Genomic DNA, 17,256 nt, shown 5'->3' on the forward strand with positions numbered 1-17,256 from the left:
AAATAAACTGAATGGGAAGACGGAGTAAATACTATGTTACATATTATAAAAATAACTTACACATTCCATACATCCGGTACACTGTGAAATGTGCTTCAAGATGGGTCACACATAGTCCGTCAGTACTGACCTCCCCTGACCAGGATCTAACGCTCTGCCACAATATCCTATTATAATGTAGTATTACACCTGGCAGTAACTGACTACTAGCTGTGTATGACGCCTGCTCCACGATAATTTGTCTTTTCTATATACACAGGCAATCACAGTAAGTGCACATCAGCCCAGCAGAGACGGGGTAACCAGTCTGAGAGCATGGGGTACCAGGGCCTCTCTGACGGGGGAGGAGAGGGCAATCTGCCCCTTACTTAACAAAGTCTTCATAATACAAATGGAAGAAGATTAAGACTGAAGTTCAATTTTACACTTGGCACATCATTTCCCTTCTAAATATTATTCTATTGACCGCCATGGATCAGAAAATATAATTTATTTTTGCCTCTCTGTTATATAAGAAAAGATTTGAGCTGTCAATGAGATGATCCTGCCCAAGAACCTTAATGTACTAATGGCAAACATGACTCAGCTGAACCGAGCAACCTCAAACCTTTGTTTCGTTACGTACTTGTATGTCCCGTTATTGTACAATATGGCATAACATGGTGGCACTTTTATAAGGACAGGAAAATAATTATAGTAACAGAAGGAGAAACTCATCTCCAGGTCCACAGTGGCCACTGAAGAGACAAAGGGCAGGATCGGTATAAATCTGGGACATGGAAAAGCCCCAAATCTGCCTCATAAACCGATTCCATGAGTCTTCTGATGTGTAGTCAGATTCTGTTTATGCCTAAAGGTTTTGCCGCAGTCGTTGCATTGATAAGGTCTCTCCCCGGTGTGGGTTCGTAAATGTGCAATAAGGTGGTGTTTCTGGATAAAGCTCTTCCCACACTCCGAGCAGGTGAAGGGTCTCTCCCCGGTGTGTGTCTGCTGGTGGCACTTCAGGTACTCTCTCTTGCGGAAGCTTTGACCACAGTCATTGCACTTGTAGGGTTTCTCCCCAGTGTGGGTGCGACCGTGTATTTTGAGATGCTCGCAGGTGCTGAATGTCTTCCCACATTCGCTGCAAATGTAAGGACGTTCCCCGGTGTGAGTTCTCTGATGTCTCACCAAGTGCTGCTTCTGGATAAAGCCCTTACCACAATCTGCGCAGGTGAACGGTCTCTCCCCGGTGTGTATCTGTTGATGTCTCTTCAAGCAGTCCCGTTTCCGGAATGTCTTCTGACACGACTCACACTTGAAGGGCCTCTCACCCGTGTGAGTGTGCAGATGGAACTTTAAGTGCTTTAGGAAGCGGAAAGTTTTGCCGCACTCTCCACATTCAAATGGCTTTTCGCCTGGCGCTGCTCGCTGGCTCTCGCTATTCTCACTGTCTTCATCCCTGCAAAGTCCTGTTTCCTCGTCCTGGGCTTTTTTATGTGCCTTGAGGAGTTTCTGAGACTTAAAGGTTCTCCCGCAGTCGGCGCACTTGTTGGGCCGCTCTCCTGTGTGTATTCTGTTGTGACGTTTCAGGTGCTCATATGTAGTAAAGCTCTTACCGCACTCACTGCAGATGTGCGGGCTGCCGCGGCATGAGCCAGTAGATGAGTTGGTATAAGGGAATTCCTCTACTATTACCACAGTGAATGGTCTTTCAGTTGTGTGAGTTCTCTGGTGCCTCACAAGGTGATGTTTCTGGATAAAGCCCTTGCCACATTCCTCGCAGGAAAAAGGACGCTCACCGGTGTGGATCTGCTGGTGGCGTCTCAGATGCTCACGTTTCCTGAACCCCTTTCCACAGTCCTCACACTCATGTGGCTTCTCTCCACGATGCAACTTTTGGTGGAACTTAAGGTGCTTGAAGGTGCGGAAACTTTCCCCACACTCATTACAACTATAGGTGGTCTCTCCAGAGTGACTTCTCTGGTGAGCCATGAGAGTCTGCTTGTGCCGAAAACGCTTGCCGCAGTCCTCACACTTGTGAATCCTCTCCCCAGTGTGAGTCTGTTGATGAACCTTGAGCACTCGGTGTGCTCTGAAGCTCTTCCCACAATCTCCACACTTATAGGGCCTCTCCCCGGTGTGAATTCTCTGGTGGATCTTCAGCCGCTCATTAGTGCTCAAACTTTTCCCACACTCCTCACATTTGTAAGGTCTTTCCCCTGTGTGTGTCCTCAAGTGGGTAACCAGATGCTGCTTCTGGATGAAGCTTTTCCCACATTCGATGCAGTTGTAGGGACGTTCTCCCGTGTGTGTCTGCTGATGGCGCTTCAGACTGTCCCGCTTTCGGAAGTTCTTGCTACACTCTGTGCACTGGTAAAGTTTCTCTCCATCATCCTTTGTAGAGTCGGTCTGGGTGTTACTTGGGCTGAAGCTTTCTGCATAGGATGATGCATTTTCCACTTTGCTCCCGACCTTGTTCCGCTGGGAATGACAGGGAGCTGTCTGACTGCTGCATTCATCCTCAATCTCTGGACACGATGACGCGTGACCCAGCACCGGAAGTGGGGATTCTTCAGCATTCTCTAATTTATCGTTGTATTTCGAGTTGATCTTATCTTTCTCATTGACTGGTCCATCTTCTACAAAAACAGAGACAAAGGTCAGTTATTTGGTCGTCCCTTCTCTACCTCCCTCAACAACACATTTCACTAGAAGATTGTCCGGACGTGACATCCTTCGGGGAATCAGTGAATCTGATGTTGCACATGAGTTAGATCACTGATAAATTAATGTCACCCAATAGGGGAAACAGCTCAGGGGCCACAGCTTTCAAAGAACTTGAAAACCCACCTGCCCCTCAATTATTACATCTACTACTTCCAAGGAATGTGTTATGGTTAATGGATATTGTGTTGGATTAGAGTTAAATAAACATTAAGATAATTAAACAGAAATCCCAATCTCAGATTGATATTTATTTCCCAACGTTGGGCCAGGTATAGAAACAAGAGGATCCCAATGTTCAGCTTGACTAAGACGCCAACTAAAAACAGTAATTCACCAGGTGTTCAGGAAGTTATATTTTAATTCTACTCTCAAACCAGTGACTTTCATATTAGGCCCAAACACACTTGGCACCTGTGAGCTTCAGTTTAGAAGATACCACAATGCCTTGTGTCCTGTGGTGTAATGTTGTTTATTTTGGTAGCTGTGGGTATCAGACACGGCCATGGAGCCATGAGACCTGCCCCCCCTCCACTCCAATCTCCATTCTGTGTTACCTTCTCCCTTCTCTGCAGGTGTTAGCTCCATGCAAGATTAAGGGGTCTTGTTATTAAATATCGCAGCAATAGAAAGTCTTTATCCGCACAATTTATCATTGAAATGTGATCGGGCTGCTGAGCGATGCTCAACTCCCCGGCGACACTGACCGGCAGCGGTAAGAGGTGAAATGGGGTTTAATTTTTAAAAAATATATATATATATATGTATTTATTTGAAAAAATCTAGTAGTAATCGATGGACGGGATCTGTATTTGGTAAATAGCCTTCCCCATTAAGAATCTTCGCCAGACGCCTCCAGCCAAAGCCAACGCCTGCCTTGGTAGATAAGGAGAGGCCTTAAATCCAGGCCAAAACTCCAGTTTTCAAGCTATTCACCCACCGATAATCAGAGCCCTTAATCACTAACTGCTACAGGCAGCTGAGTGATATCACAGACGAGAGACAGATCCTTGTTTGTGCTGCTAATGGATACTGTGGATCGATGTTTCCCAAACCCAGTCCTCAGGACCCCTTCAGTGCAGGTTTTCCAGGTGACAAGGAAAATAATTATACCACCTGTGGATCTGTTACAATGTGTCAGTCAGTAATGAATCCACCTGTGCTCCAGCAGGGAGATCTGGAAAACCTGCACTGTTAGGGGTCTGTGAGGACTGGGTTTGGGAAACACTGTTGTAGATGATAGAAGTTTTAGTTTATTACCACAATGATTGCACACAGAGTGCTACCACTGCAGACTGCCGTCACCACTAAAACTGCATTTTGGAAAGACATGAATTAGAAAACTGCTACTATGTTTCACAGATAATATTGGTGATGAAATTATCCTTTAAAAACAGGATTTCACATATGACATAATTATATCACCTGTGGATCTGTTACACTGCAGAAATGAATACACCTGTGCTCCAGCAAGGAGATCTGGAAAACCTGCACTGTTAGGCCTCCCTGAGGACTAGGGCCTGATTCATTAAGGATCTTAACTTGAGAAACTTCTTATTTTAGTCTCCTGGACAAAACCTTGTTACAATGCAAGGGGTGCAAATTAGTATTCTGTTTTGCACATAAGTTAAATACTGACTGTTTTCTCATATAGCACACAAATATCAACTTTAAATTTCAGTGTACAAATAAGCCATCAAGTATTTGTGTGCTACATGAAAAAGCAGTCAGTATTTAACTTATGTGCAAAACAGAATACTAATTTGCACCCCTTGCAGTGTAACATGGTTTTGTCCAGGAGACTAAAATAAGAAGTTTCTCAAGTTAAGATCCTTAATGAATCAGGCCCAAGATTTGGGTAACACTGCTTTAATAGGTTAAAGTAAATGGTGTTTGGGACTATTCCAAACACCAAATAATGAGAATATAGAAAAGAGCAATGTTCTGTAGATCTTCAGAGAAGTTAGTGATGTAATAATCTGCAGAAAATCTCACTATGTGTCTGTGAGGGGGTAGATGGAACAGAGCAATGTTCTGCAGATCTCTAGAGAGGTCAGTAATGTAATAATCTGCAGAATATATCACTATGTATCTGTCGGGGGGTAGATGGGACAGAGCAATGTTCTGCAGATCTCTAGAGAGGTCAGTAATGTAATAATCTGCAGAATATATCACTATGTATCTGTCAGGGGGTAGATGGGACAGAGCAATGTTCTGCAGATCTCTAGAGAGGTCAGTAATGTAATAATCTGCAGAATATATCACTATGTATCTGTCAGGAGGTAGATGGGACAGAGCAATGTTCTGCAGATCTCTAGAGAGGTCAATAATGTAATAATCTGCAGGATATATCACTATGTATCTGTCAGGAGGTAGATGGAACAGTGCAATGTTCTGCAGATCTCTAGAGAGGTCAGTAATGTAATAATCTGCAGAATATATCACTATGTATCTGTCAGGAGGTAGATGGAACAGAGCAATGTTCTGCAGATCTCTAGAGAGGTCAGTAATGTAATAATCTGCAGAGTATATCGCTATGTTTCTGTCAGGGGGTAGATTGAACAGAGCAATGTTCTGCAGATCTCTAGAGAGGTCAGTAATGTAATAATCTGCAGAATATATCACTATGTATCTGTCAGTGGGTAGATGGAACAGAGCAATGTTCTGCAGATCTCTAGAGAGGTCAATAATGTAATAATCTGCAGGATATATTACTATGTATCTGTCAGGGGGTAGATGGAACAGAGCAATGTTCTGCAGATCTCTAGAGAGGTCAATAATGTAATAATCTGCAGAATATATCACTATGTATCTGTCAGGTGATAGATGGGACAGAGCAATGTTCTGCAGATCTCTAGAGAGGTCAGTAATGTAATAATCTGCAGAGTATATCACTATGTTTCTGTCAGGGGGTAGATTGAACAGAGCAATGTTCTGCAGATCTCTAGAGAGGTCCGTAATGTAATAATCTGCAGAATATATCACTATGTATCTGTCAGGAGGTAGATGGAACAGAGCAATGTTCTACAGATCTCTAGAGAGGTCAGTAATGTAATAATCTGCAGAGTATATCACTATGTTTCTGTCAGGGGGTAGATTGAACAGAGCAATGTTCTGCAGATCTCTAGAGAGGTCCGTAATGTAATAATCTGCAGAATATATCACTATGTATCTGTCAGGGGGTAGATGGAACAGAGCAATGTTCTGCAGATCTCTAGAGAGGTCAGTAATGTAATAATCTGCAGAATATATCACTATGTATCTGTCAGGGGGTAGATGGGACAGAGCAATGTTCTGCAGATCTCTAGAGAGGTCAGTAATGTAGTAATCTGCAGAATATATCACTATGTATATGTCAGGAGGTAGATGGGACAGAGCAATGCTCTGCAGATTTATAATGAGAAAACTGGTCATTAATAAAAATACTATTTCATTTCTATTCTGCAATCTGCCATAACATTGCCAATTCATTAAGCTGCACACGGATATATATATTCTGTCATTTCTACTGAGGGTGTAATTAATTTTGGGGAATGTTTATTTCAAGTTCCAGAAAATATTGTCCCAGTGGAGTCCACAAATCCTGGAAAGAGCGTTTTGTTTCAGGAGATGATTATTTTATATTCTGAAACTGCAACAAAGTTATTTAGTCAAATTCCCATTCATGGCATCAGAAACAACATTAGTAACAATATGTGTAATTATTACCGCAAAGAATGGATAATTAAAGGTAAAACATCTCTGTATTCACCAGCGGTAAATGTATCGTAGGGAATAGTTTTTTCCTGAATGAATCAGATTATTTTACAGCTGCTCAAGTTTTATCGTCTTACAGAGAACTGTGGAGAAATGTTGCATTATTCATGATTTGGAGAGAAGAATATGGGACATTTGTACAATTTCTTCCTTCACCTGACACTGTAGATTATAGCAGGTAATGTATACAATCAGCACTGGGGGATGGACCAGCAGATTTATAAATGGCCATGACTATCGGCTATAATTACCCAAAGAAATGAGAGCTTCATAATTCTCTTTCATCATATCCTTGTACAGTTCTTTCTGGCATTCCTCAAGGTCTTTCCATTCATCCTCCGAAAAATATGCAGCCACATCGTCAAATGTCACAGGGACCTGGAACAAGACGTGACACCAGGTCAGGGGGGGCAGAGATCAATCTAAAACACCACCTGTGGCACAGGAAGGATTCATAAATGCCAATGACAACCTATTACTAGCCTGAAATAAGCTCTAAAAGAGGCAGAAACCCCTCACATTGCATCGTATGGACTGATGGAGATGCGGAATGTGCGCTTACTCAGGTAGTTTCAGGAGGTGATTGTATGTTTTCTTTCACGTGATATAAAGTTATGGGAGATCCACTATTGTAGGGGGGGTTCCGTTAATGATAATTGCAGCCTGGATCGATGGGTACCTTTTAGGAGTTGGCATAATACAGAATATCCCTCCAGCACCCTAATCCTCTCAGCGACGGCCCCCAATAAGGAACCCAGGGCCAGAAAGCTGCCGTTCTGTGCCACCATGGAGCCGTGTTTGTGAGGGGTGAGACGTGGCTGAGAGAGGAAGGGGCTGGACAGGTGGGTGTCGCTGCATGTACCCAGATTTTTTTGTATTGCGCTCAGATGGGGGGAGAAGAGGCGTTAAGGCCTCTTTTTAGTAAAACGTGGCAATAAGGATGAATCTCTTTGTGTCGCTCATCGTGTGAGGAAAATTCACTTTTTGATGCAATTTATGAAGAAAATATTGCCGGGAAAGATCAGTGATACTGACACAGAGAGGTGAGGACCAGTCGCTGCTGATATGTACATGAATGAGCCACCAGACTGAGCTCTCTGCTGTCAAAAAAATAAAAATAAAAAAATGTTTAAAATATATTAAAAAATTAAAACATTTTTTAAAACTTTCAAAGATTTAAAAAAAATCTTTATTCAAAACCAAAAAAGAGTTTTTAAATTAATTTCTTTTGTTATCTCTGCCCTGAGATGATGTGCTCTGCACAGCTGGGTGTGGATGGTCCACTCAGGGCTCCTCATAGTGCGATGTCACCTCTACGCCATCGGGATGCGCTACCAGAGATTCTGCAGTGACGCACGGTGCAAAAATATAAATGTCACGTAAAAGTCCAACCTCCAACCTCGTCACTACCAGCCCCTTCATTAAATGTTTCTGTTTCTCTCCCGAAACACCTCTCCGTTCAGCTCAAATGCTTATGCCTTACAATAATCCTGAGAGTAACGGCACATTGGGATTTATTATATATAACAATGGTTTATGTTATAGATTGTATTACAGAGGACTAAGTGCACCACGTCCAACATGACGGCACAAACATCGGCCCCTTTACAAGATGAGACCTAGAGACCCCCAGCTCTGACCTACTAACCTTCCACATACCAAGGACATCCCCAAACTGCTCCCCCACCTCTTCTATAACTATAATAATCTTGTTGCACAAAATAAAGTTATTTCTTACAGAAGAACAGATGACGACATTGATGGGAAATCTTCATATTCTCATAGAGGGAAACTGAACAGGAAGCGTTAGTAGAAATAAGTGAGGAGAACGGAGGGCGGAACCACAGTAAGAAACATGATGATCGCTACCTGGAGAACACAGAGATTATTTCTATACAGGTATCAGGCGTCAGTGCCGTCGGCTAATGAAACCTAGTGGGACAGGAGGCTGCTCTGTAGTATTCAAATCAGAAAATCTACTTTATTATTAACAATAACACACGTGTCCACGTGTAGATGTGGATCAGTAACGGAGCACAATAACACGCGTGTCCACGTGTAGATGTGGATCGGTTACGGAGCACAATAACAGTGTCCACGTGTAGATGTAGACACTGTTATTGTGAGGCAGTCGAGAGGCAGTCGGATACCCTCGCTCGAGTATCCGACTGCCTCTCCGCCATCTCCTCCTGGATGTCCGAGCGCTTTCTCAAAATCAATATCTCTAAAACTGAACTCATTGTCTTTCCTCCGCCCAGACTCCCATCCCACCATGACCTCTCTATTGTCGTCAACAACACCACCATCTCCTCTGTCACCCAACTTCGCTGCCTCGGTGTCACTCTCGACTCCTCGCTCTCTTTTGCCCCCCACATTCATTCCCTTGCCCAAGCCTGTCGCTTCCAACTACGCAACATCGCCCGCATCCGTCCTTTTCTCTCTCAGGATGCCACCAAAACTATCATCCACGCACTCATCATCTCCCGCCTCGATTATTGTAACCTCCTCCTCACTGGCATCCCCCACTCCCGTCTCTCCCCCCTCCGCTCTATACTCAATGCGGCCGCAAGACTCACTGTCACGAAGGAGGTCTCAGCACCTGCAAGTATTGGCACAACCACACAAGGAGGCACGGAGTCTAACACGCCGCCGGTTTTCACCAGGGACCCCCGCAAGGAGGTTTAGACTTCGCGGCGAACGACGTGCAGGTCGCAGCCCTCCCAGGTGGCTACTTGCGAGATGGCGGAGATAATCATTGTCGTACAGGCTGGAGTCAGGAACCAAGCGGGCAGTAAAGGTACCGAATCAGGAAGCGAAGAATTGTCAACAGGCCGAGGTCAAACCAGAGAATACAATGCAAAGGGAGAATCCAATAACGAGGTCAAAGAAGCCGGGTTGGTAACAGGTATCAGACAGGGTAAGTATATATATATATATATATATATATATATATATATATATATATATCAGGAACGCTGGAGGCTAGATAACTAGTTGCTCTGGCACCCTAGTGGTGTCAGAGCAGGCTATTATAGGAAGTGGCTACTCCTCATTGGTGGGCAGTGGTTCAGCGGGGAGCTCAGACAAAGACAGACTTAGCGTGGAGGCGTGGGGACGGCGTCTGATACTCATCTTCCTCTCACACCGCTCCTCCTCTGCCTCCCTTCTCTGCCTTGCCTTACACTGGCTCCCCTTCCCCTACAGAATCCCTTTCAAACTCCTCACCACCACTTACAAGGCTCTCTGCAACTCTACTGCCCCTTATATCTCTAACCTCCACTCCATTCACACTCCTGCCCGCTCCCTGCGCTCGGCTAACGACCGCCACCTCTCCTCCACCCTTATCACCTCTTCCCACTCCAGAATCCAAGACTTTTCCCGTGCAGCCCCCCTTCACTGGAACGACCTCCCTCGTTCCATCCGTCTCTCTCCTACTCTGTGCTCCTTCAAACGTGCACTCAAAACTCACCTCTTCCTCAAAGCCTGCCAACCATCTACTTAACCCCCATCTCCTCCCCTTAGCTCGTCGTCCCTTCTCTCCTCTTGTCTCAACTGGCTCCTCTTGTGCCTGGTCTGTTTACCCTCCCTTAGGATGTAAGCTCGTATGAGCAGGGCCCCCTCCCCTCCTGTCTCCTCACCTGTTCTTCTGCTCCGTCTTTACTGTATATGACTGGCCGGAGTTTCTGAAGTATTGGTACTTTTTGTTCATTGTTCTGTATGGTTTCACCCTGTATAGTCTACTGTTAGTACTGTGTGCGGCGCTGCGGGTACCTTGTGGCCTAACAAATAAATGATATTAATAATAATAATCAGTAATGGAGCACAATAACACACGTGTCCACGTGTAGCTGTGGATCAGTAACGGAGCAGAATAACATTGTGTCCATGTCAAGCAGGGATCAGTAATGTGGGAGAGGGATCAGAGAATTTAGGAGGGAATAGGGTTGAAGGGACAAGTTGTAGGGTGAGATGATGAGATGAGTGCAGAGACTTTGTCTTCGGCTACAGAATTTGCCAGAAATATCGAATTTTGCAGGTCGCAGCCCTCCCAGGTGGCTACTTGCGAGATGGCGGAGATAATCATTGTCGTACAGGCTGGAGTCAGGAACCAAGCGGGCAGTAAAGGTACCGAATCAGGAAGCGAAGAATTGTCAACAGGCCGAGGTCAAACCAGAGAATACAATGCAAAGGGAGAATCCAATAACGAGGTCAAAGAAGCCGGGTTGGTAACAGGTATCAGACAGGGTAAGTATATATATATATATATATATATATATATATATATATATATATATATATATATCAGGAACGCTGGAGGCTAGATAACTAGTTGCTCTGGCACCCTAGTGGTGTCAGAGCAGGCTATTATAGGAAGTGGCTACTCCTCATTGGTGGGCAGTGGTTCAGCGGGGAGCTCAGACAAAGACAGACTTAGCGTGGAGGCGTGGGGACGGCGTCTGATACTCATCTTCCTCTCACACCGCTCCTCCTCTGCCTCCCTTCTCTGCCTTGCCTTACACTGGCTCCCCTTCCCCTACAGAATCCCTTTCAAACTCCTCACCACCACTTACAAGGCTCTCTGCAACTCTACTGCCCCTTATATCTCTAACCTCCACTCCATTCACACTCCTGCCCGCTCCCTGCGCTCGGCTAACGACCGCCACCTCTCCTCCACCCTTATCACCTCTTCCCACTCCAGAATCCAAGACTTTTCCCGTGCAGCCCCCCTTCACTGGAACGACCTCCCTCGTTCCATCCGTCTCTCTCCTACTCTGTGCTCCTTCAAACGTGCACTCAAAACTCACCTCTTCCTCAAAGCCTGCCAACCATCTACTTAACCCCCATCTCCTCCCCTTAGCTCGTCGTCCCTTCTCTCCTCTTGTCTCAACTGGCTCCTCTTGTGCCTGGTCTGTTTACCCTCCCTTAGGATGTAAGCTCGTATGAGCAGGGCCCCCTCCCCTCCTGTCTCCTCACCTGTTCTTCTGCTCCGTCTTTACTGTATATGACTGGCCGGAGTTTCTGAAGTATTGGTACTTTTTGTTCATTGTTCTGTATGGTTTCACCCTGTATAGTCTACTGTTAGTACTGTGTGCGGCGCTGCGGGTACCTTGTGGCCTAACAAATAAATGATATTAATAATAATAATCAGTAATGGAGCACAATAACACACGTGTCCACGTGTAGCTGTGGATCAGTAACGGAGCAGAATAACATTGTGTCCATGTCAAGCAGGGATCAGTAATGTGGGAGAGGGATCAGAGAATTTAGGAGGGAATAGGGTTGAAGGGACAAGTTGTAGGGTGAGATGATGAGATGAGTGCAGAGACTTTGTCTTCGGCTACAGAATTTGCCAGAAATATCGAATTTTCGAATTACTTTCCATTTTGTCATTAAGTTGGTGGTTTGTTAGGGAAGAAGGGGAGGAAGTGCAGGCAGAGAAGTGAGTTGAAGTTGGCAAAGGGGTGATGTGGGTTAAGAGACTCGGTGAATAATAAAGATTTAATGTATGTTTGTTTAGGCAATTGTAAAGGGCGTACTGTAAGATGAAAGGAGGATTTTATAGTGGACGAAACTGGGATAGGAACATGAAGTCCTCCAGTGGCGCTCTGCAGGTAGTGGGTCTGTATGGTGTGCCATGGCTGGGGTTTTAGTCGTCGGAGACTGGAACATAGAGTGATACAGAAGGTGAGAGGATCCCGTTCACTACAGCTTACACTATATCACCCACATATACTGCAGCGCTGTACAATAAGGAAACATATAGAATATACCATGATAACACTACAGGAACATACAGTGATAAGAAAGAGAAAACACCCACCTTTGTCTTTTGCTTTTCACCCTTTGGTAAATCAGCAGTCCCCCCCCCCTCCCCCAGCATTGAGGGCTTTTACCCACATCAGTAGAAGCCTTTAGTCTCTATTAATGAGCGACCCCCACTTCTCCAACCAATCACACTGCTGCTAGTATGGGAAAACGCTTCTGATTGGTCGTTTTCTTTATTTTACCCTGATGAAAATAATGAGCATAGAGACGTAGAGTTTCATGGCAGTGAGAGCCCTGGGTCCATCTATCCTGACCCTTTCTGTGTGTTTGGTGGATTTGTGGTTGTTTTTTAGGGTTGTTTTCCTGTATACATTTTCCTCCTTACAATATCCATACATTTGTACCAGTCATTCTTAGCTGCTCTCATGCCCCCACACTGCCCACTGATGGGAGTACCACTGTCTAACGCTACCATCATACACTGCAGAGCTGACACTTCTCCCGCTCCTGTTATCATGTGACCACAGACCTGATTAGACGATAGATAAATCACCCAACATCCCCACTACTGTGTCTGCACATCCAGCCGTCTGTTCTACATATTATTACACAGAGACCCACTTTACATGACATCCTCCATTCAGAGGCCTCACCAAACACCAAAACCACAGACGTGATAAGCAGACTGAGCTGCATTATACGGTCAGCGTGCCAAGGGAAAGGATTAATACGCACTTGTATATTTGTGCCTGAAACAAAAGCAGGAAAAGCTGAAAAAAGCCAGAAAATGGAAAGACAAAACTAAAGCACCGCTAACCCCCAATATGCACGTGTTCATATACGACCCATGAAGGCAAAATACGCTGTTCAGTGTTACCCTGACATTCCGCTGCTGATTTATTAAGAATTAAATTATTAGCCCCTCCCTCACAAGCAGCTGGAGCTCCTCCCACATCACATTTAGGGCATTGTAGTGATAAGAGGTGACACAGGACAAGCTGTGATTGCAGGTAATTCAGCTACTGTGACATCGCTGACCCCGCCCCTGTGTAAGAATCAGCCAATCCACACCAAGCCGTTGACCACTCTGCGTCTGATGTTAGAGAAGCCCCTTCCTCCTGCTGGAGGAGTCAGAGAGGGTGGGGGGTCAATCATTCTGCTCCCTAAAACGTAACCATTGTATATTAGCTGCTCATAGTAATATAGGGACAGGCTCTCCTAGATACTGAGGTCATCTGCAACCTTTTCTGCTACATTGTGTTTATATATGAAAAACAATATATTACATTTCTATCTAACGTATCTACTTGTGATTTGGAGATCTCAGCTGACATGCTTCAAGAGAGGCTGAAAAGATGGAGGTCAGGATGTTAGATGGTTATTAAGTTGAAACAATGTAACAGTTGTCAGCAGAACAGTTAACCCTTCGTGCTGGAGAGAAGGTAAAAGGTTTGGTAGAGTGTCTGGATGAGTGTGTAAATGGATATTTGTGTATACAGTGAGTGTGTAAAGTCTGTACACACGATGGATCCGATTCATGTTGGGACACAACTTGTGCAGTAAAATAAGAGCACAGAGTCTGTGCACAGTTCAGACCATATTCAGATCCAAGCGGATTCCAAGATACGTTTCCATTGAATATGGGTGTCAGGACACAGGGTCTGATTCATTAAGGAACGTAAATGCTGATACGTGAAGTATTTTTGCGTAAGATTGATCTACGTCTGCTCAGAATGGACTATACACCAGTGACACTTACTCACCCGTTTCTGTCTCTCAAATTGTGTCATTTGCATTCAAAGATTAATTACATACAACAGGGTTCATTGGCGCAAGTCTCATTTCTGAGCGTGCGCAGAGCTATTTCACATAAGATACGTTACACGGACGGACGTCTGAAGATGAATCAGTGAGCAGTGTAATTGTGTCATATTTGTGCATTGTCACCGAATCCCATTCCCGGTTACAGGAATATTCTCAGGCTGCTCCCACTCTGTGTAATTCCTGCCCTCCTACAACAAGACTTTCCTCAGCCTCCAAACTTTCATGTTTCCTGAAAACTCATCTCCTCAGACAGCTTAACAAATTCCCGAATCACCCTCTTACCCTCCCCTCGGCTATTCTATCCATTTACCCCATATCCTGGGCTATTCTATCCATTTACCCCATATCCTGGGCTATTCTGTCCAATCACCCCCTATCCTGGGCTATTCTGTCCAATCACCCCCTATCCTGGGCTATTCTGTCCAATTACCCCATATCCTGGGCTATTCTGTCCAATTACCCCCCTATCCTGGGCTATTCTATCCAATTACCCCCTATCCTGGGCTATACTATCCAATTACCCCCTATCCTGAGCTATTCTATCCAATTACCCCCTATGCTGAGCTATTCTATCCATTTACCCCATATCCTGGGCTATTCTATCCATTTACCCCATATCCTGGGCTATGCTATCCAATCACCCCCTATACTGGGCTATTCTGTCCAATTACCCCCTATCCTGGGCTATTCTATCCAACTACCCCCTATCCTGAGCTATTCTATCCATTTACCCCATATCCTGGGCTATTCTATCCATTTACTGCATATCCTGGGCTATGCTATCCAATCACCCCCTATCCTGGGCTATGCTATCCAATCACCCCCTATCCTGGGCTATTCTGTCCAATTACCCCCTATCCTGGGCTATTCTATCCATTTACCCCATATCCTGGGCTATTCTATCCATTTACCCCATATCCTGGGCTATGCTATCCAATCACCCCCTATACTGGGCTATTCTGTCCAATTACCCCCTATCCTGGGCTATTCTATCCAACTACCCCCTATCCTGAGCTATTCTATCCATTTACCCCATATCCTGGGCTATTCTATCCATTTACTGCATATCCTGGGCTATGCTATCCAATCACCCCCTATCCTGGGCTATGCTATCCAATCACCCCCTATCCTGGGCTATTCTGTCCAATTACCCCCTATCCTGGGCTATTCTATCCAATCACCCCCTATCCTGGGCTATTCTGTCCAATTACCCCCTATCCTGGGATATTCTGTCCAATTACCCCCCTATCCTGGGCTATTCTGTCCAATTACCCCCTATCCTGGGCTATTCTATCCAATCATCCCCTATCCTGGGCTATTCTATCCAATTACCCCCTATCCTGGGATATTCTGTCCAATTACCCCCCTATCCTGGGCTATTCTGTCCAATTACCCCCTATCCTGGGCTATTCTATCCATTTACCCCCCTACACACAGTTCGCACTATCTTACACTTATTCTCAGCTCTCTGACATCGCTCTGTCACTGATCACAGCCCATTAAGTACTATTTAGCTTTCACTCTGATGTGTAACTCCCATGGTCAGTGTTCCAGACATTGTATATGTTATATTATAGTATGATCTCAGTTCCTGTAGGTGTCTGCTGGGTACATACATGTAACTGCTAGTCACATATGACAGACACACAGCTGTCACATCGCTCCTGTACCTGCGCAGCGTCCACCTCCGGAAGGGGCTTCTCCAGGTCTCTCCGAGTGGACGAGAGGCTCAGCCTGTCTCCAGCAGTCACTGAGCAGATCATCTGGGTACTGTGAGGGGGCTCGTCGCCGTCTCAACACCAGCTGACAGCGGCCAAGGGCCTCTCCCCTAATTCCAGGTAGAGGGGCTGCACCCCCAAATCCATCTAACGGAGCTTAGGCCCTAAAGAAGCCTCTTTGGTGGCAGAAGAGGAAGCAGGAAGTTCCTCCCTCAGTCTGACATCAAGAGATCAGCCCTGCTCTGTTAGTGACCCCCCCTCCTCAGTGCTGCGATCCTCCTCCTGTCAGCTCAGCCCCCTCCCTCAGTGTGACACACTCCCTCTCCCTTCTGCAGTGGCTGCAATTACTACACTGCACTAATAATGCCGGATACATTGTATACTGAGCATGTTACATTGTATCAGTTCATATACTGTGCAGATCACATTGTATACTGTGCAGGTTCCATACTGTGCAGGTCACATTGTATACTGTGCAGGTTACATTGTATACTGTGCAGGTTACATTGTATACTGTGCAGGTCACATTGTATACTGTGCAGATACTGTGCAGATCACATTGTATACTGTGCAGATTACATTGTATACTGTGCAGGTCACATTGTATACTGTGCAGATCACATTGTATACTGTGCAGATACTGTGCAGATCACATTGTATACTGTGCAGATCACATTGTATACTGTGCAGGTTACATTGTATACTGTGCAGGTTCCATACTGTGCAGGTCACATTGTATACTGAGCATGTTACATTGTATGATATGCAGGTCACATTGTATCAGTTCATTACTATGCAGGTCACATTGTATCAGTTCGTATACTGTGCAGATCACATTGTATACTGTGCAGGTTCCATACTGTGCAGGTCACATTGTATACTGTGCAGGTTACATTGTATACTGTGCAGGTCACATTGTATACTGTGCAAGTCACATTGTATACTGTGCAGGTCACATTGTATACTGTGCAGATCACATTGTATACTGTGCAGATCACATTGTATACTGTGCAGATCACATTGTATACTGTGCAGATTACATTGTATACTGTTCAGATCACATTGCCTACTGTGCAGATCACATTGTATACTGTGCAGGTCACATTGTATACTGTGCAGATCACATTGTATACTGTGCAGATTACATTGTATACTGTGCAGATTACATTGTATACTGTGCAGATCACATTGCATACTGTGCAGATCACATTGTATACTGTGCAGGTCACATTGTATACTGTGCAGGTTACATTGTATACTGTGCAGGTCACATTGTATACTGTGCAGGTCACATTGTATACTGTACAGGTCACATTGTATACTGTGCAGGTCACATTGTATACTGTGCAGGTCACATTGTATACTGTGCAGGTCACATTGTATACTGTGCAGATTACATTGTATACTGTTCAGATCACATTGCATACTGTGCAGATCACATTGTATACTGTGCAGGTCACATTGTATACTGTGCAGGTCACATTGT

General features: G+C 44.9%; 1 protein-coding gene across 2 annotated transcripts; it reads right to left on the bottom strand.

Annotated features, from left to right (window-relative positions):
* Positions 1-475: 475 nt before the first annotated feature.
* Positions 476-15,994, bottom strand: LOC142159404 (uncharacterized). Of its 2 annotated transcripts, none has more exons than XM_075214278.1 (3): positions 15,723-15,994; positions 6,714-6,840; positions 476-2,621 (listed from the first exon to the last, which is right to left on the bottom strand). In XM_075214278.1, exons 1-3 carry the CDS (start codon positions 15,813-15,815, stop codon positions 799-801), a joined length of 2,043 nt encoding a protein of 680 aa, XP_075070379.1. In that variant the 5' UTR covers positions 15,816-15,994; the 3' UTR covers positions 476-798. The 2 variants fall into 2 exon arrangements, with proteins under 2 accessions (XP_075070379.1, XP_075070380.1); XM_075214279.1 differs by having other exon boundaries at positions 15,669-15,752.
* Between the last annotated feature and the right edge of the window lie 1,262 nt (positions 15,995-17,256).

This window comes from Mixophyes fleayi, chromosome 5 (assembly GCF_038048845.1).
Source record: "Mixophyes fleayi isolate aMixFle1 chromosome 5, aMixFle1.hap1, whole genome shotgun sequence".
Taxonomy (NCBI): domain Eukaryota; kingdom Metazoa; phylum Chordata; class Amphibia; order Anura; family Limnodynastidae; genus Mixophyes; species Mixophyes fleayi.

Excerpts from the sequence above, each read along its gene's own strand:
- LOC142159404 (XM_075214278.1), bottom strand. The coding sequence starts at position 15,815 with ATGATCTGCTCAGTGACTGCTGGAGACAGGCTGAGCCTCTCGTCCACT. Across the intron at positions 6,841-15,722 it reads CGGAGGTGGACGCTGCGCAG|GTCCCTGTGACATTTGACGA; the intron begins GTACAGGAGCGA and ends GTCTTGTTCCAG. Across the intron at positions 2,622-6,713 it reads TGAAGCTCTCATTTCTTTGG|AAGATGGACCAGTCAATGAG; the intron begins GTAATTATAGCC and ends CTGTTTTTGTAG.